Source organism: Lycorma delicatula, chromosome 1, assembly GCF_047948215.1.
Source record: "Lycorma delicatula isolate Av1 chromosome 1, ASM4794821v1, whole genome shotgun sequence".
NCBI lineage: Eukaryota > Metazoa > Arthropoda > Insecta > Hemiptera > Fulgoridae > Lycorma > Lycorma delicatula.
In genome coordinates, this window is record NC_134455.1 from 215,201,941 (window position 1) to 215,222,973 (window position 21,033).

Consider the following 21,033-nt stretch of genomic DNA (forward strand, 5'->3'; position numbering starts at 1 on the left):
CATCACACAATTATTTTGGAGCGAATAATGTCCCGTCATTAAGAAGGCGATTGGAGAATTGAATATTGTTCTAGTCACACAAGAGTTCCTGAAGTTCGGTAAGTATGTGCGGAAGCCTGGGCGAATGCGATTCGTATTATTTATAAGTAAACAAAAAAAATTCCAGAAATAAAATAAATATGAACACGATTTGAGGAACGACTTACCGGTTAGACAAATCCAAAACTGTAGGCTTCTTTCACCCACTTTTCTCTGTTGTCGGGTTATGATGAACGGACTTACGGCATTTACACGGGCAAGATATCCCTCACTAATGCTAGGCTACTGGAGAAATGGGATTCAATTAAATTTTTAATCCCAGACCTCAGTTGTTAAAAATTCGTTACAAAATTGGCGAGATATTCTACTTACAGTACTACTAAAGTTATAATTTTACAGAACCGCTGCCGCTAAGTGTTTAAAGTTAATTTTCCAAATGAAAGTATAAAAATAAAAAATTTAATCGATTGATAAAAATGCGTTTTTGAGAGTTCACGAAAAACTGAAACACCGATTTTATTCATGCATGACGTCTTCCTATTACACGTACATAAATATGCACTGTCTTTTTGGAAAAATTTATATTATCATTATTTCGGATATTCGTTTAACTCGGGTCAATTCCGACGCCTCTTCCCCCTTTCGACTTTTTCTTTCTCGAATTAGTTTCTAATTTTAAGCCTATTTTCCAAAGTCGGTTTGTAAGACTATAACAAAAATATATATTACTAATATTTTCAATCTTTATTAAAATATTATTAAATATACATTAACACAAAAAAATGGAATGAAGACACTAACCGCCATCTAACAAATAATACGACCGAGGCTTATCGACATAAAAGCTCAGCACGAATTCCATCATTTACGCGGTAATAAACAAAGTTTAAGGAATGTTTCACGTAGAAACGGAACAATAACCGTATAGCCGCTCTACTATTTAAAGAACGCTAATGCACAAGCCTGCTTTGGCCGCATTAAACGGAACTGATACAAATACTGTATACATATTCATGATAAAAGTTTCTTGTATCGGGCGATAATCTACCGGCGTTACTATCTTATATATAACTTCCTTGAAGTTAAAAGAAGCTAATAAACATTGAACACACTTGAACCGAAGCTAAAACTTCAAAATATCTGTATAAGTATAAACGTATATACAATTTACATTTCTTCACAATTATGACAATTCTACGTAATAGTTTCAGATGATGATGACGCCGCCAATTAAGAACGAAATGTAATTGTAAAAATACTTGAATTGTATTAAATAAAAAATATCTTTTGCCGTATTAACATTTACTTTAGTAGTATTATTTTATTTTCTTAAAATAAAACTACTACCTACTTTAATAGAATTTTTTTTTCATATCGACATAAATCTTTTGACATTCACAAAAACGAGAATCCGTGCTAAAAACGCTAGGTTTAAACTAACTTTCCATCTCGTTAAAAATCGAAATCGCTACAATACGTTAATAAAAAAAAATCTACTAAGTGTTTCTTCTTCATCACAACGGTTTTCACTGGTTTTCTTTTTCTCGTAACAGATTAATATTATCACCAGCCGTAAAATTTCATCACCAAAGGGTCACCTTCCGAAAAGGAATCGCATCAAACGTTTTTAAAGTAAGGGATCTAGGATATAAGTTTAATACGCGTCGTTTTCGACACAATAATTTTATTCTTCACAACCTTTTACAGTTTTACTTTATTATTCCTAACAACTTACAGTAATTGCACATATGTCCATATATGAAGAATGTACCCGATACTTATAAGCACAGATTTCTAAGCGACTTTATTGATTTATTCTTCTATGAGATAACTACCACCAGATAAGCCTACGGGTGGGAAGACGGTGTTTAAATTTAAAAAATATAGATAAAATGTCAAGAGTGACCGGAATTCCACCCATAACCTTCCAGACGAAAGGTTAATCCTACCGCTCCTCCACGGGGTTTAGCGTTTAGTAGATAAACGTTAACGTTACTAGGTGATACCTGATTACCTGATATTACATAATTTAGATGATTTACAGGAATCGGTAATTTATAGAAGCTTTGGCCAGTGTTCGCTTTTACTTACTTCACGTCTATTCATTTTGAAACACTCTGAAGAGGAAAACCGGAATACCATACCGTCCAGGATCCACCTGATTTACAACTACAATGTTAATTTCATTTCCGTGTCTTTTTATTTGTAAACATCTCCGTTTCTCTTCGCTGGGTAACAAGATCTCTCACGAAAAACTGATATTTTCCTCTTTTTTGCAATAATTATTAACCTCATTCTCCAAACTTTTAATTGTTTCGTTAAAAAACATCCGTACCACAACGGTTTATATCTTCCTAAACGACTGCGGAGGCCAATAAGTAGTATCATCAACGGTATACATTATGTACCGGCCCATTAATTGAAACGATCCGGCTTGTAGATTGAAACCAGATTTTCTGACCTTCGAAAATCCTTTACATGCCGATACGATCTGCAAAATTTAATCTTTCAACCGTTGAAATAGGAGAGAATCCACAAAGAAAACATTTGATGATCCAGGATGTTATTACCTAGGATTAGTGTAATTTTTTTTCTCGAAAGAGATTATCACCAGCCCTAAAATTTCATCACCAAACGACCATCTACCAAAAAGAAATCGCGTAAAACGTTTTTAAAGACAAGAACATTTACATAGTAAAATAAGTTTTTTCAATATTATTCCTAATAATTTACAGTAACTGCAAAAATTTCAATTTATGAAGAATGTGCTCGATACACAAAAAAAATGACGAATCTAAATTTACATGTTAAAAGTACTAAGAAAAGAAAACATATTTACGAACGTAATTCTATGTAAAAACATTCAATAAATTAATTATAGAAAAAGAAAACGGATAAAAAAAAAACAATAACGTAATTCAATACATACAAGTTATTTGTCGCAACGAAACCAAAAATAAAATATTTACGCTGTCACAAAACGTTTAAACTCCACCATGTTATCACAGCAATTTTTACTGAAGGTGGTACCAAGCTAGCTACACAAAGTAAATCTTCAATACTATTTATACAACATATAGCCTACTACAGAACTAAAGGAACAATGTAGTAAAAAATCGAAATACGTATTTACTAGTGCACCGTGCTACCTACCCTAAGCCTACACTAATTATAAAGTTTCCTAAATTTCAATAACTACGAGATGAAAATGAAAAATCAAATCGAAAAAATTAGTTGATCCATCGATTGTCGATATAACTCTATTCAAATATAAAATTTATTATTGTTTTTATCAATTATTAGATAAAAACCATTCCGATAATAAACGCGAGTGACAATATTACACGAAGAAAAAAAATTATATATATGAGAAAGATTACAATTCAGACGATTTCAACTGTAATTATACAATTTATGAATTTAAATTTTATGATATATTTCAACATTTAATTTCGAAGTATGTAGTAACAAAATATTAGTTTTTGAAAATAATAAAATAATTACGGCATAAATTTTAAATCTTTCACATTATCACACATAAATCCACAGTTATAAACAGTAACGGGTTGTACAGTACATGAATTTTAACAAAAACCAAAAGAAATACACTTTTTTTTTAATCTATTTCACTTCAAAAATGAAAACCAGTTCAAAACGGTTACGACTGTTAAATCGTGACCTCTTCACCGTAGGTAACGTTTTTATCATCAGTATGCAGTTCCGTTCAGAAAAAAAAATATGGCACCTCGATAAAGAGAAATTTGGGAAATTTTCAGAATTACTACGAAAAATCGCGAAAGCGAACCAACCAGCCTTCTATAAAACAGTGTTTCTTCTTCCTTTCAACCAGCTGCTGTTTTAAATATGGCATTAATTCTTAAAAAAAGAATATGTAACTTTTTGAGATTAACGCTTAGTAAAATTATTAATTAAACTTAAGTGTTTTAAACAGAAAAAGAACGGAGCGGCGATCCTTATATGGAAACGAGAAGTTTCCTTATACGGGAACTAATTTTCCTTAAACAGAAACGAAGTTTCGTTACTAAAAATATATTGTAGTTCTTGTAGCTAATTTCCAAGGTTTTGAGTTAGTAGCAAGTAAAACAAATTCAAAATGCTAGTACAATGCCAGCTAGCTATCTCAGCCAACAAAATTATGTTTGTTCTTGTCACAGAGCGATTAATAGGCTAACACCTATCATTACTTTCAATCATTTTGCGTTTAATATGCAAGTTATACTACCAGATACAAAAGCAGAATTTTTAATATGGAATAATAAATTAGAAGAATTTCTCAAGCAAACGGAAATACTATAAAATAATCGAATAAAAACACTTTAAAAATATACATTACAAAATATCATATATCAATGAAATATTACGGTAAACAGCCTTCTAATATCTCATTCATTTATATATAAGTACAGCGGAACCTAACATTTTTACGTAAAACATTGTTTATCTGTTACTTAAATAACACTTTCATTCGTGTAGAACTATAAACATTACATTCACTAAAACGCCTTAACGTCACCAAACACTTTACCTAAATTAACTGCTAAAATGTTGACCTCTTTGAGTCATCCCGTACGACTTCATTTCTTTCCAGTTCTATACCACTTGACCTAAGGTTTACTTTGAGACAGTAACTTTTAGCAAGAATTTAATATGAACAACTTCGATGTCTAACATCAAATTTTCACTAAAAGAAAAAGAACGCCGAGAGTAATTTGCACATTTACTAATTCAAAAGTAAAATTATTCCATAATATAATAGCGAAGTAATAAAATACTGGATGACCCGACACAATAGCTCGTTACAAGATATTGCTCGTTAGCAAGATAGCTCATTACAAATAATTTAATTATGTACTTACCATTTCTGGAGACGTCCAATTCGACAAGGTTTTCAAAATTTTGAATATCGGGTGGCAGCCTATGAATCTCATTATCGCTCAGTCCTAATCTACGTAGTCTATGCAGACGAAAAAAGTTCTGGAACAAAAATCAAAAATTAATCATAAACTAAAAAAAAAATACGGAGAAGATGTAGAAAAATCAGATTTATAAATTAAAGAGTTTGTAAAACACCATAACAAATAAACTTAAAAGAGAGTAGAGTACAAATATTTCAGTGTAACACACTCATTCTGTATTAAAAATTTCAATTTCATACGTTTTTGAACACTTTTTGATAAAAAATAAGGTAACTGTAAGACGCCTACTTTGACAACAATAAAAGCAAAAAAAAATATACGATCCACCCCAAACAACATACAACAAGTTAGGAACAATTAAAGTCCACAGTGTTTAAATTCATCAGATTTGATTGAAAAAAATAAGAGATTTGTTCTCAGTGAAACTTCTTTTAATCTAATTTCAAAAAACTATATCATAAAAAATACTTCTAAACTGACAACTGCCAAGCTATAATTTTAAAACGAAAAATTGGCTAAAAGTATCTATTTTGGCCAATTTTTAAAAAACGGTGAAGTATGTAATTTTTAGGTAACTTAATCTTCTCAAATCAGCTGACTTGGAATTCGAGAGTTTCAGCGTTGAAGTCCTAGTAAAGTTAGGTATTTTTACAGAATTTGAATACTAGATCGTGGATACCGATGTTCTTTGATGGTTGGGTTTCAATTAACCACACATCTCAGGAATAGTCGAACTGAGAATGTAAAAGACTACACTTCATTTACACTCATACATATCATCCTCAGAAACATTATCTGAACAGTAATGACAATAATGATTTTTTTTATACCTACATGATAATCGGACTGTGTCTTTTCCGATGAGTGTGAAGTTTAATAACTCGATTCATAATAACGAAAATAAATCGGGGGTTCATCATACTTGCCCACCTACTCATTTTTATAAAGTATTGTTATTTAATTACAGACATTTGAACCTGATGATAAATGTACCCTTATTGTTTTAAAACGTAACTATTTTACCGATTTTAAAACTATTAACATCATACAATACGCATAAAAACACTGGCAAAAGAGAATTTAAAAATATATCTTCCTACTGATTGCCTGATAATTGACCTTTTCTCATAGTTCTCGTTCAATTTGGGAGGTATTTTTTTACCAAGATTATGAGCAGTATTTGTGGGGAAAAAGATTCTTTTTACGGACTCTATTATAATTATTTGTGAAATTTACGAGTACGTAAATTATATTAAGATAAAAAGTAATAAAATGGCATTTTCTTTAGTTTTCTGAATAGGAATTTCAGTAATTTATTTGATGATTAATTCATCACATAAACTCCAGGTTTATTCAGTGAGAATATGAAACGTAAATTTTGTACAGCATGAGAAACAGCATGGCTGACCGGGATTCGAACCCAGGAACTCCGAATGAAAGACCGAGACGCTACCATACCGCAACCATCATCAAAAATGAAATAAGGTTAAATAATATTTTAATAAAATTTCACAGGTAATAGTAAGTTTAGTAGGTAAAGAAGAATACCTTACATGTTTACCGTAATTATGAAACGAGTTAAATAATTGATAATCTAAACTCCAACTCATCGACGAAGAAATTGCGCACCGAGAATGCGGTTCTAAAGAAAGCTTTGAATAAAGTTGATTAGAAACTTTATTTTACGTAAAATGTGACTTTTTCGCCGTATGACTTTTATCAAAATTGTTTTTGAACTAAGAAACAAAGCTTTAAAACACAGTTAAAGAGAACAGCGGATGATCTCATTCAATATCGTACCTTCTTTTATAAAAACCGTGAGCTTCACAAACACATAATTTGAATAAACACCAATCCATCGAAAAAATAGATTTAAGTGCTACGCCAACCATCTTTCTTCGTAGTCTTTACACCATAGCGTTCAGTAAAAATTTAAGAAGCGTTATTCTTTTCCGGCTTCGCTGTAATTTCCCTACCATTCATTACTACATTTGCCGTATAATCAGGTTCCTTATTCTCTTATACTATACAAAGAGAACAGAACGGAGGAAGTTTGCCGACAAATGATCAGGTTTTGAGTTCGGTAAGTAAAAATAAACACGTCGAACGTCGAAAAAATCCTTTAACTGGATTATTCGTTTTTTATTTTATTGTTGCAAAACTATATATATATATACATAACTAAAATATTACGTCCATGGTGCATACATTTAGGGGGGAAACAGTCTATTTCATCGTACATTGTTTCAAAATCCTATACACAGACATAAATAGAACAAAGATCTTACTTTCTCAAACTTTCAAATGAAAACGGTAATAAAGTAAGACTCTCATTAATAGACTGCTAACTTTGTTTAACTGCCCAGCGTTAAGGAAAAATTTTCTTAACTTTGCATCCTCAAGAGAGCTGTAATTCTTAATTACATTTAGCAACATCCTTGCAAACGACACTAGCTATTAAAAAGCAACACTCTTTTCCGTCTCAACTGCCAGGAATATTTTTTTACTGCCTTACAATTTGATTATATTGCCGACACATTTTTTTATTTTTATTTTGGGTGTAAATAATGAATTCAGAGACTACTTATTTACCGCCTTTTTATAAGTCAGTCACCGAGGTAAACGACTCCTACGTCGGTCAGGACAGTTTCTGAAGAGAAAATAATTTTTGTAAAATTACATTATACAGATTTCTTGATTAAATCCACGTACATTTATTTTCAATAATCGAAGGAATAAATGAACATAAACGAATAATAAAACACTGTAAACCGTAATGCATAACCCGACTGGTAAAAACATTACGATATAATTAAACAAAATGAGTTCTTCGATCGAGATCACCAGAGGATTAACATTCAAATTACGCTCGGGGATGATGGATTTAATCTACAGCAGGCAACACCTGGTCGCCTGACAATACCCACAAAATCCCATTAATACCGAGCACTGGCACTGACAAATTGCGCTGAACACGTTGTATAAACGTACGTAACGATCCCTTACGAACAGATAAAACTTATGAATAAATTGATTATATGTTTAGCACGTTTTCACATTCGTCGTATAATAATTGGTGTATGCGTGGGTCGACCGCAACCGCGGTGTATCACTGATGGTGATAAAGCCCGGCGACCACTGCTATAACATACATGTATCCGGCTACTTGAGCGAATATCATGATACGAATTACTCTAGCCAAACTTTCACAAAAACTGTACCACATTTTTCGTTTACAGCTGATGAATGACACTTAATTCATGAAAATTTGAATAAAATGGAACTTGCAAACCTTTATTTACGATATAGGTGAGAACATCTAAAAGTTTTCGTTGAGTATTTCAGTAATTTCATATGATTCAGTTTTCTTTTGCCTCTTCTTTAATAATAAAAGTAATTATTTTTTAGGCTAATATAGCGAATGATTTAATAAGAATTAAATAAATTTAAACTAATAAAAAAAAATTAAGTAGAATATTGTTTTTTTAAACAATTTTCTTTTTTTTAATTAAATAAATTATCCTTCATAATAAGGAATCTAAATTTCCCTTTTTCCAAGGATTTCATAATGTATGTAGTTCATTATATGATTAAGAAAATATGGTTTCCTATAATCGAACTTAGTGGCCAACAAATAGTCAAATTTGCTCACGTTGTTGCATACACACAGATCAAAGGCTAGTTACTCACCGGATTAGTCTAGTGGTGAACGCGTCTTCGCAAATCAGCTGATTTCGAAATCGAGAGTTCAACGTTAGAATCCTAGCAAAGGCAGTTAGTTACTTTTATACGGATTTGAATACTAGATCGTGGATACCGGTGTTCTTTGGTGGTTAGGTTTCAATCAACCACAAATCTCAGATATATAATCCTCATTCATATCTGAAGGAATACCTGACGGTGATTCCCGGAGATAAAACAGGAAAAAAATAAAAGATGAAAGGCTAGTAGGTTTACATGGATTTAAAATATCTTGGATATCTAGAAGCGTCGATGAAGACGTATAAGTAATGCAGGATTTATATGAAACGTTTTGTTGTTCAACATAGCGGCAATTCATTTTTTAATTAAAATTTGTATATCTACTTTATATTTTAACGAAAATCTTACTTCGCTCAGTAAATTACGAACTACGTAATCGGAAATGAGATTAACGCACTTACGTATATTCTTTTGAATATAAAAGATTTTTAAAATAAAAAAATATACCGTACTTTTAACAAGATCAGGCGGGTAGTAAACGACTGCCGGGCACAAAAATCGAAGATTTTGCATAAAATGGTACACGAATGCTCCTAAAACCTACCTTAACGTCTGCAAACGTTTTACTGCCAAACAAAACGTTACGAACTAAATTTAATAAAATATAATTATGCGGATACAGTTTTAAGAACCCGAGTAGTAACAAATGTAACATATCCATACATTAGGGATCAAACTATTAAGTACAATTCCAATTTTTATTTCTGAAGAAACCAGGACCTTATTTTCTAACAATATCTAAATTAATTGTACCAGAGTCAGAAATAAGTACTTCTTTCCTTCCGTGAATGAAACACCTTTCGCCTTCCGAGGCGAAAAACATCTAAAAATTACTTTATTTAAACATTACCTCTGAATTCTACGAATAAAAATTAGAACGGATTTCAATTTCTGTTTGTAAGAACTAAAAACAAAAAAAAATAAAATATTTTACGTCAAAAGTTATAAAGGTAGAAGACAACCTTAGTAAAATTAATAGCATCCTTTAAAAAATTAAAAAGAAATAAACCTTTAAGTGTAAGAAGTTACCGCGTAGGAAGCGAAATATAATGACTGAACGACATCATTTAAAGAACAGACCTCACACATACTGTATGTACGAGAAGACAGGAAACGACGGTAATTTTGCACGCATAAAGAAACGTGAACTACCAATTAACGCAACGGTATAAGGTTAGATAAGACAATGCTACCGTCTATCAACCTAAGTAAAAAAGCACCCGCCATCTTATTTGTAAAATCATTCAGACATTGACCAGAATAATGGAATGCAGTAAAAAAAATCATTGTAATCCAGTCAACCAGTATTAAGAAGTACATTTCTTTCTTAATTCACTGATAACTAACTGCACTAAAAGTGAGTTTTTTCCGTCATAAGCTAATATTAACAAATATTATTCTAACGCTGTTATCCGGAAAATGACTAAACATAATTACCTCTACATAATACTTTCGGTCTTGGAAGAAATAATTATTCACAAGGTATGTCTACGATATACGAAAACTGCGTACCACGACAAATCCGCACACAGTTATGAGAGTTTGTTCTCGCTCTATCGTTAAAATATATAAATGGCAATACAATAAAAATAATATTTTTATAAAAAGGTAATCAATAAAAATATTTTAATTATGTAAATGTAATTACACAAAAACAACGAAAAATAAGAAATAAATATATAATAGAAACTAAAAATGAACCCTTTCATTACACTGAGACTTCTGAGATATGCCGCCTGCAGACTACAGAATTGCTCTGTGCGAAACGGTCAATATGCGTAATTATCAAGATACGATTGTGAAATTAATTTTTTTGCAAAACCGAGAATTTAAATATTCTCGATAGCTTACTAACAGACTGCAAAAATTATATACTAATTTGACGTCAAAAACTGAAACATCTACGGAAAAATACATTTTTCGATCGACAGTTTCAGTAATAGAGGGTAAATAATTTCTATTGTACTTTATTCGTACTAAGGGGAATAAAACTGAGTTGACAACAGGTTTAAGACTACACGTTCAATAACTTATAAGTCTAGATTCGAAAAATCTTCTCCAACAGTTTTTAAAGCCAAGTTTCTTATACCTTTTTATTTTTGTCATTGTAGTTTATTAACTGAATTATATCGGCAGTCGGTCTTGTTCACTCGGGCAGACTACCGCAAAATGTTAATTGAATCTCGACGACATATTAGCTCCAATAACAAGGTTTATTCAAATTAAGATAAAGGTAATTATACTACCGTTTAGAATTTAACCTAGGACCTGCAGTAATGAATAACAACTACCATTAAGGGCGATGGCAACTAAACTATTATCCACAGATGGGTAAGCGAGAAGTGCTTTCCGTGTGTTCCTTCGCTATAGCAGACATTCCATTGCGATAGAGATAACTTAACAATATAGCAAGAACATTAAATATATGAATGACACCTACTGAATTCAACTGGACTACGTACGAGTAATAACGAATAAAAACCCCTTGTTTTTGCGGAGGATAAGTTCCAGCAATATACCGCGACACGAAGATGAGTACGTTTTAGGCGCAAGATTATTAGACGTAATTGTATTTAGGTTTAATCATATTTACAGATTTTTTCCAGACATATTAACAGAACCCGTTTTTGGGGAAAAGTAAATGTAAATTTAATAATTAAACCTTAACAATGTTATAACATTAATGAAAAGAAATAAAAACAATGAAAATTCTTTTTTTTTTTTTTAATTAACACTTTATAATAAAGGTTTTGTAAATTCTCTTACAAAAAAATTCATTATTTTTATTTAATGTTCTAACATATGTTGAGGTTTAATTATTAAATTTGTATTTACCTTTATTATCACTGATACAGAAAAGAATTAATTTTATACTAAAAGTAAGAGATAATTATTTGGCACGTATCCATCACGTAAAAAAAATTCGTAACTTATACTTCTTTCCATTTGTTTAAGGATTCAGGGTCGCTGTATTAAACGATTGCGGTTCACCGTCCTCTACATATAATTAAGTGTACTTTGTACATAATAAAGTTCAATAACCGCTTCGCCAAACACACAACTTCATTTTATCCGTGAAAAGATTTCATAAAACAAACGGTCGAAAATAAAGATTACTCTTTAAACGGGACGACCCAAGTTTTGAAAAGCAAAATATAAAACAACAAATCAAAATACAGACTTATTTATGATCGATTGCAAGCGGCTGGCTAGGGACGAACCAGGATCGATAGAGTGGGCTAAGTGAAGAAAGGCGTGGTGGCCTTCAGCCGTCTATTAAAATTTCGAAGTAATACAGTTAGTCAAATCGAAATAAAATAAACTAAATGAGATTTAATTTGCTTAAATTTTATTTATTTTATTTTATAGAAACACTTAGTGACCCCGAAAAATGAGATGATTAATATATTTAGTGTGATCAAGTACAAACAACAAAATCATAGAATTATTGTTAATTAGAATTTAGACAAGTAAAATACAGTAGAAATAATACTGTATTAAAGTTAGTGCAATCAAATTTTTTTAATGAAGACAAACAAATGATTTTAACAATATACTACCGACCCCAGAAAATTCTAACGGTATTCAGCAATTATTCAGAGTCTAGACACACGTTTTTCTATATAGGATTAATTGAACCCGTACAAGACCAGAGCAATGTTTAAGCCTTTAGTCCATTTGTTTGTTTCATTCTACACAAAAGCACAAGCACTTTCTCCCTATGTGCAAAAAACCACAAAGCAACCAAGGGCATATTAAACTGAAACCGGTGTACGGTAAAAGCTCGACTGACAACCGCAAAAGTAAAGCATTACTAACGAATATAATTTATAAAGAAAAGATTAATTACTCTTAAGTCATTTTTATCGATAAACAAAAGATAAGACGATCAAAAGTATACTCCAGGGATCATTCAACTTTTCAGAAAAGTCCTCGTGAATAAGTATACTTCTCAGAGATTACACTTCAATAATTGTGAATAATCGAAATTTTTATATCGTCATGTGATAAAAATCACATAACCTTAAAAGTATGTTATGAAAAAATCATAAACATGTACCAGAACTCGAAAAAAAGATTTAAACAATTTTTTCTTAAGCACAAAAACACTTATTGTAAATAAATACTTTTAAAAATTAATATAAACAAAAATATTTACGCAAAAGTTATTTGTAAAACTTTAATAAGAATATCAACGTACAGACCGAGCAGATAAAAATACGAGTTCAGTGTCGCAATTCATTGGACTAATCAAAACACAGCATCTAAACAATAAATATATTTTTGATAAGAAAAAAACGTAAATAATAGTAATAATTTCTACTTAATTTAATAAGTTCCAAAACAATCTATAGATACCCTTTCTAGAATACTGGTAATATGCTGGTATTCTAGAACAGCACTCGCACACGTAGAGTACGAAATTTCTCTTACTAGAACACTCGATTCAAGGTAACAACGGTAAGATCAAAAATTCGGTCACGGGTTCAAAAAACTTAATTCCATGTTTCGAATGTTTGAAGTCGAATAAGGCAAACTGAAAAACAATTACTAACTTACTCGATAAAATTAATAACAGCGCTTTTTAAAATAAAAGGTATAAATTTAAAATCTTCACAGAGTTATAAATATTTAATAAACGTTCCATTGAAATTAACTGTATATTGAACTGAACCGACTGTTTTGACTTTTGAACGCAAAAATTAGTTATCTTTGTTCTAATCCCAAATTAAGGAAATAATCCCAAATACCTACAATTAACTCTTTTTCAAAAATTAATTGCAATGACTGTTGATAAATTGGGATTAAAACTTGTTGCATTTTGTATAATACGGATTACCGTCTTATATCTTCGGGTTATATCTTCGAACTACTAAAACCAATAGTAAGCTATTTCTTACCAATTACTCAGATCGTGTGTACAAGTTTACCCGATCCTGAATATCATTTTTATACGTAAAATCCAGTCATGTTTAAAGAGAAATTGCACAGGTTTCCTCATTATCAGAAAATGAGAGAACATTTGTATGACACTGAGGCAGAAAATGAATTTTTCCTCCGATGAGAGCAAGGTTTGCACGCATTAAAACAATCGATATAAACATTCAATCAAACACTAATAGCTAACACATTTGATTTCCAAACGGGTGAATTGACTACTGCGTGTTCGGAATTGCAGATATTACACTTTTTGATTTTTCTGGGGGAGTACGTGAAGAAGACTGTCTATACGGACAATATTCGTGATCTTGAACATATGCAGAAGATAATCGCAGCCATAGCTACCATTCACTCGACATACTGACAAGGATATAGTTAGACCAAATACAGTTTGACACTTGCGAATCACGAAGTTGCGTACTTTTAGAAACTTTTCAAGGTTTTCGTTTAATATTTGTTAGATGCTTTTGAAATCCAGCAGTTTTATTAAAAACGCTGTATATTATCACGGATATCAATTCACTACATAGTTTAAAATATTTAACCTAATAAAATCTAAAACCTTACTTTTAAGACGAATTTAAAATTTCAAAATCTGGATTGAGATCGCTAGATTTCAATCTTTAAAATACTGTGAGTTTTATCTTAAAATATATTACCAGAAATGGAAGTATACTGTTTTAATGAAAAGCTCCGATTGTTTATTTTGCATGCATTTAGAAAATTTATTCATTTTCCCTTTAGGAAATGGAAATGTCAAACTGAGGAAGTTCAATTAAAGTAAATGCAATTTAACACAAAATTTAATTAATTAGTGTTTAGCAATTCTGATACTATAAAGATTCATTTCCGATAGCGTAATCAAAGTAACTGATTAACATGCAAATGATTAGCGACTTATAATTTACATCGAGTATCTTCTTATTCTTACACTCATCTTGATTTTAACGACTTGAGTACGGTAAGATCAGGGTTAAAAACAATAGTTAAAAATTTCAAAGATTGTCGGGTTTCTCAAATTGCGCGTTCGACAGTTCCACTGCTTAAATCTGTTAACAGTAAATTAATCCCGCATAAAAACAGTAAAATATAGAATAGAAAAACGATGATAATAGTAGTAATATATCACATGTAATCGTATCAAACGCTGTCTGAAAACGGTTACGATTGATAACAACACAAAACTTTATAACGTACGGACAAAGCTTAACGCGAAAAAATATACAAACTGACGATTTAAAAGTTGAAAGAAACAGAGGCTGAAGGACAAATTTATCATAAAAAATTAAACGGGTAAGAATTAAAAAATAATTATGAAAGCAATATGGAATCCCCCCGTTATTCTGGAATAATCCGGACACAATTTTCCCCATTTTTTTTTTTAAATACTTGTATACTCATGTAATATATAAGTTTTAAGAACGCATGTTCATGCTATCAAAATTCTTTCAGCAGGGTATGAGAAACAAGGATGGTTTGCTCCTCCTACATTTTAAACGCATCACAAAATAGAAAACCTTTACTGCCGCATAGTACATTTAGAAGATTCTACCTAAGAATGAAGCCTTTCTCCGCGGAACTAAAACAGTTACAAAAGAAAAGGGTCAGATGAATTACAACGACTGGGTTATGACGTAAATAGAATGTGTCACAGAAGAGATATCTGGACAATCGTTTTTAAAACTAAATTTACTAATTATCAGGTATAAGGTAACTAGAATATTTGGACCGAATCTTTGGTTTTGGTCTCATCTAACCGATGAAGTAAAACATAGCTGCTGCTATATTACACGATTTTTTCATTCCGGGAGCAAGGGAGCCTATTTATTTATTTGTTATACTTATTTAGAGCCACATATAAATCGACCGTTTAAAAAGCAAAAAGAGTTTTTATATAAACTGAACGATGGAAAATTGGCATGAAACATCTCATACGAGAAAAACTATAAACATCAACACATAAAATTCGACAGTGGACTGTAAAATACGGGGTGAAATTCCAAAAGTAACAGTTGAAAAGTTTTTTAAGTGTTCCGTAAAACGCTTTAGATACTAATAATAATAAATTTTAAAAGTTATAAATCGACTGCAGAGAAGGATGAATCGACCGATTGTATGATTTAATTTAGATACACATGCGATTTAACAGACCGTCGGTAAGCAAAATACTAACTCTAACTGTACGCACCTTTTTTTATTTTATGCCGATTTGAATATTACTGAATCTAATATAAATATACATTTTCTAATAATAGTATTTCAAACTACAAATTTACGACTTATCATAAAATATCATTTCATAATTATAATACTTAGTTCGTAAATACAAAAACGGTAATTATAAACTAACTTAAGTATCAATACCGTCGTAACTTAGCCGCGTAGGCAAGCGTACACACACAAGGTAGAAATAATTTTATTTACTTGTAAATAATTCCAATTCGACTGTTGAATACTGATGAAGGCAATTATCTGTATTCAATAAAAAAACTAACCGACCGATAAAATCTTACAAAGACTTTATAGTCTAAAGAGGCCAAAAGTTAAAAAAAATTTCGGACAGCATAAAAACATATGAAAACGAACTTCACTCCAAAAAGATAAAAACATTATTACACTTCGTAGAACAGCAATTCATTTTTGCCATAATTAAAACAGTAAATACCTATTTTACTTAAAATAGTAAAATATTTATACGTTTTTAACAGAAAAAATGATACCGGTAATAAATTTCAAGCGGTTAAAATTTAAAAGATATTTCGAAAGCTTATTTTCAACCTTTAACTAGTTAGAATAAAATAAAACTTATCAAATTCATAATTAATTATGAATTATAAATTTTATTTAATGACATAATTAAAAATTATCGTACAATTATGATCGCTAATGATGAAGCTTCAATGAAAATGCAGCAGTATTAAACGAACAAACAAGAGTACAACGAAACTAAAGACAAAACAATTATTCACAATAATAAATTTATCCGTCATCAGAAATAAATAAGAGATGAAACATATCCACAATAAATATGTAGTGCATTATAAAAAAAAGAGCTACCGTAGCAACATTACCTAAGATCACCAGACATCGGTTAACATACAATTTATTATACTCAGAACGTTTAACATCATTTTCTTAACAGGTAATTATGAAGTGAAATACAAACGTAGAGCTAAAAATAATTATTTAAACCGTAGCCTACTTTAAATTGGCGCAGAAGGTAGCTGCTCTAAAACAGATCTTGTAAAAAGCAAAAACCACAGCAACAAACTAAAAACTATACTGCTGACTTCGTAACTGAAAAAAAAACGTCGTTATGATTGTATCTTAGTTATTTCACAGTATATCTTATTTATTTTATTCCTCGTTTTTCTTCTAAAGGATAAATTTTATTTGATCAGAAAAAATTTTTTTTTTTTTTTTTTTTTTTTTTTTGTCTTCAGTCATTTGACTGGTTTGATGCAGCTCTCCAAGATTCCCTATCTAGTGCTAGTCGTTTCATTTCAGTATACCCTCTACATCCTACATCCCTAACAATTTGTTTTACATATTCCAAACGTGGCCTGCCTACACAATTTTTCCCTTCTACCTGTCCTTCCAATATTAAAGCGACTATTCCAGGATGCCGTAGTATGTGGCCTATAAGTCTGTCTCTTCTTTTAACTATATTTTTCCAAATGCTTCTTTCTTCATCTATTTGCTGCAATACCTCTTCATTTGTCACTTTATCCACCCATCTGATTTTTAACATTCTCCTATAGCACCACATTTCAAAAGCTTCTAATCTTTTCTTCTCGGATACTCCGATCGTCCAAGTTTCACTTCCATATAAAGCGACACTCCAAACATACACTTTCAAAAATCTTTTCCTGAGATTTAAATTAATTTTTGATGTAAACAAATTATATTTCTTACTGAAGGCTCGTTTAGCTTGTGCTATTCGGCATTTTATATCGCTCCTGCTTCGTCCATCTTTAGTAATTTTACTTCCCAAATAACAAAATTCTTCTACCTCCATAATCTTTTCTCCTCCTATTTTCACATTCAGCGGTCCATCTTTGTTATTTATACTACATTTCATTACTTTTGTTTTGTTCTTGTTTATTTTCACGCGATAGTTCTTGCGTAGGACTTCATCTATGCCGTTCATTGTTTCTTCTAAATCCTTTTTACTCTCGGCTAGAATTACTATATCATCAGCAAATCGTAGCATCTTTATCTTTTCACCTTGTACTGTTACTCCGAATCTAAATTGTTCTTCAACATCATTAACTGCTAGTTCCATGTAAAGATTAAAAAGTAACGGAGATAGGGAACATCCTTGTCGTACTCCCTTTCTTATTAGGGCTTCTTTCTTATGTTCTTCAATTGTTATTGTTGCTGTTTGGTTCCTGTACATGTTAGCAATTGTTCTTCTATCTCTGTATTTGAACCCTAATTTTTTTAAAATGCTGAACATTTTATTCCAATCTACGTTATCGAAAGCCTTTTCTAGGTCTATAAACGCCAAGTATGTTGGTTTGTTTTTCTTTAATCTTCCTTCTACTATTAATCTGAGGCCTAAAATTGCTTCCCTTGTTCCTATACTTTTCCTGAAACCAAATTGGTCTTCTCCTAACACTTCTTCCACTCTCCTCTCAATTCTTCTGTATAAAATTCTAGTTAAGATTTTTGATGCATGACTAGTTAAACTAATTGTTCTATATTCTTCACATTTATCTGCCCCTGCTTTCTTTGGTATCATAACTATAACACTTTTTTTGAAGTCTGACGGAAATTCCCCTTTTTCATAAATATTACACACCAGTTTGTATAATCTATCAATCGCTTCCTCACCTGCACTGCGCAGTAATTCTACAGGTATTCCGTCTATTCCAGGAGCCTTTCTGCCATTTAAATCTTTTAATGCTCTCTTAAATTCAGATCTCAGTATTGTTTCTCCCATTTCATCCTCCTCAACTTCCTCTTCTTCCTCTATAAAACCATTTTCTAATTCATTTCCTCCGTATAACTCTTCAATATATTCCACCCATCTATCGACTTTACCTTTCGTATTATATATTGGTGTACCATCTTTGTTTAACACATTATTAGATTTTAATTTATGTACCCCAAAATTTTCCTTAACTTTCCTGTATGCTCCGTCTATTTTACCAATGTTCATTTCTCTTTCCACTTCTGAAAAAAATCTTAAGGAAACGTTAATTTTTGAATAATTTTAACACCGTTAAACTAGATGCCCTACTGAAGAAAAATTCTAATATACTTTCTATTAATCGTACCGTACTTATATTCCAAGCTGAAAACTAATATATTAGGCCGAATAGATTAACGGCCATTTTCTGAGAAATTGCTACCTTAATCCGGAATATTATTTTTGAAAACGAATAAATCAATATTTTACTCCGTATATCCTACATACGAAAACACAGATAACAATTAAAACTAATAATTATTAAAGAATAGATTTTAATTAGAAAGAATTATTCTAAAACAGCAGCTAAGTTAGCGGCTACACGATAGTGAACAACAAAGTAGTTACTAAAAGAAAAATTTGAACCAAAAGTCGTGCCGGTAGTTTTTCATTAGGTCGGTTCATTTCTGGTAATTTATAAAAGCACAATAAGGGAATTACAGATTATAGATAACAGTGCAAGCAATACCGTACAAATATCCAAGGAGCACACGACGCAAATACGCAATCAAGGCCGTGACATCAAGAGAACGGAATCGATACTTAAACGGTTTTCCGAGAAAACTGTTGCAGTACCAAACTCTAGCGTTAATGTTTTGCTTTTCCTATAACAACCATGACAGAGTACATACTTAGAGACGCATGGAACAATGCTTACACTCGTCGCAATATTGCAAGATAGAGTGAGAAATATTACGCTGACGACGTAGCACGGTGAAGGGTTCAAGCGAAATATTACACTGTTAAGTAGCGCCCTTTTCTTTTTTTATAGTTATTCTCGAGGGATGAAGAACGTCAGACGAGACAATATAACATTTACGAAAAGCCACTCCGCTACAGCTTAACTACAAGATTCTTGTTAAGCGCACAACAAAAATATGTCGTTGCAAAAAACCTAGTGAACAACCAGTTCACTATTCGTGTGACTTATAGCGGATGCAAACAGACCGGTTACCGGCGAGGATGATTAATTCACGCGTAACCTATTCTTACGTCATACAAGTGTGATAGAAGCGAAGAAATAACGAACGATCCTTTTCTAACAACTGATAAAGTCAAACCGAGGCATTTAAAATTATTTTTAAACATCGCAAAAAAAAAGGATAATTAACTGTTTTAACCTACATACATATTCAAGTGTAATGAACTCTCGACAAATCTGTTACATCGGACGTCTATGGTAAGGAGATTCGTAATCAATTAAATATAAAAAAAGGAAAACTCGTGCGCGCACATACACCAGATAGGTCTACTACATAAACAAACTGTTTAAAAGAGTTCGTTGATACTTGTAATAAAGGAGGGCTTTGAGATCTGAAAATCGGATGCAATTAACCGACGAATGTATTTAAAATATCATACATATTAATGTGAGAAAATTTAAACGGTTTATTTGAAATAACGGTAACTCAAATTACAAAATATCTCTTCATCACAATCCTTCACGACAGTGAACTAAAATAAAATTTCAGCTCAAGAAGTTTATTAAATATGAACAGTAACGCTTATTAAATAGAATAATACAAACGAAAACTCTTTAAAATCACAATTCAAATACTTTATATGCAAGATGAATTACCAGATTTTAGGATCGGACGAACTACGATAATAAGCGTTTTAACAACTGTTTTACGCCCGATTAACATAAACATTAACAAATAGTATTTCTTACCGAGTAGAAAGTAAGAACAACAGTGACAGAAGTACTAAACATAATGCGGTTTAGAAATTTAAATGACATACACATTTAAAGATAAACAGTAGTCGGGAAGTAATCGTACTGCCTATAAAGACAATTTATTTTTAGTGGAAATTTCCTTCTTGACGGTCTTTTAAATACTTAGAGAAAAGATCTTTTGGTCGTCTTAGTGAGAACATCTCGGTAATACAAACTAAGTAGTGCTTAAACCGTTTAAAATGTGATAATCAGATAAAAATTAACATATGTTGTAAATACGAAAGAAACCAAGGAAAACCAAGTAATTATTTGATCAGGGATCAAATAATTACCCGTTTGATAATACTAACGCCAAAACAGTTAACATAATCTGGACCGATATATGTACACTAACTACAAATCAAAAAACGTTCTTTATAAAAGACCACGGGGACTAGTGTTCAATTTGAATACTTTGTCGATCAAAGAAATTCCCGAAAATT

General features: G+C 31.3%; 1 protein-coding gene across 9 annotated transcripts in view; it reads right to left on the bottom strand.

The window, feature by feature from the left end:
• The window catches only part of LOC142328405 (protein lap4-like), a 492,228-nt gene that overhangs the window by 452,440 nt on the left and 18,755 nt on the right, over nucleotides 1-21,033 (bottom strand). For all 9 annotated transcript variants that reach the window (XM_075372138.1, XM_075372147.1, XM_075372166.1 and 6 more), the window contains exon 2: nucleotides 4,917-5,034. In XM_075372138.1, the coding sequence (XP_075228253.1) occupies nucleotides 4,917-5,034 (118 nt within the window). The remainder of the gene's footprint in view (nucleotides 1-4,916; nucleotides 5,035-21,033) is intronic.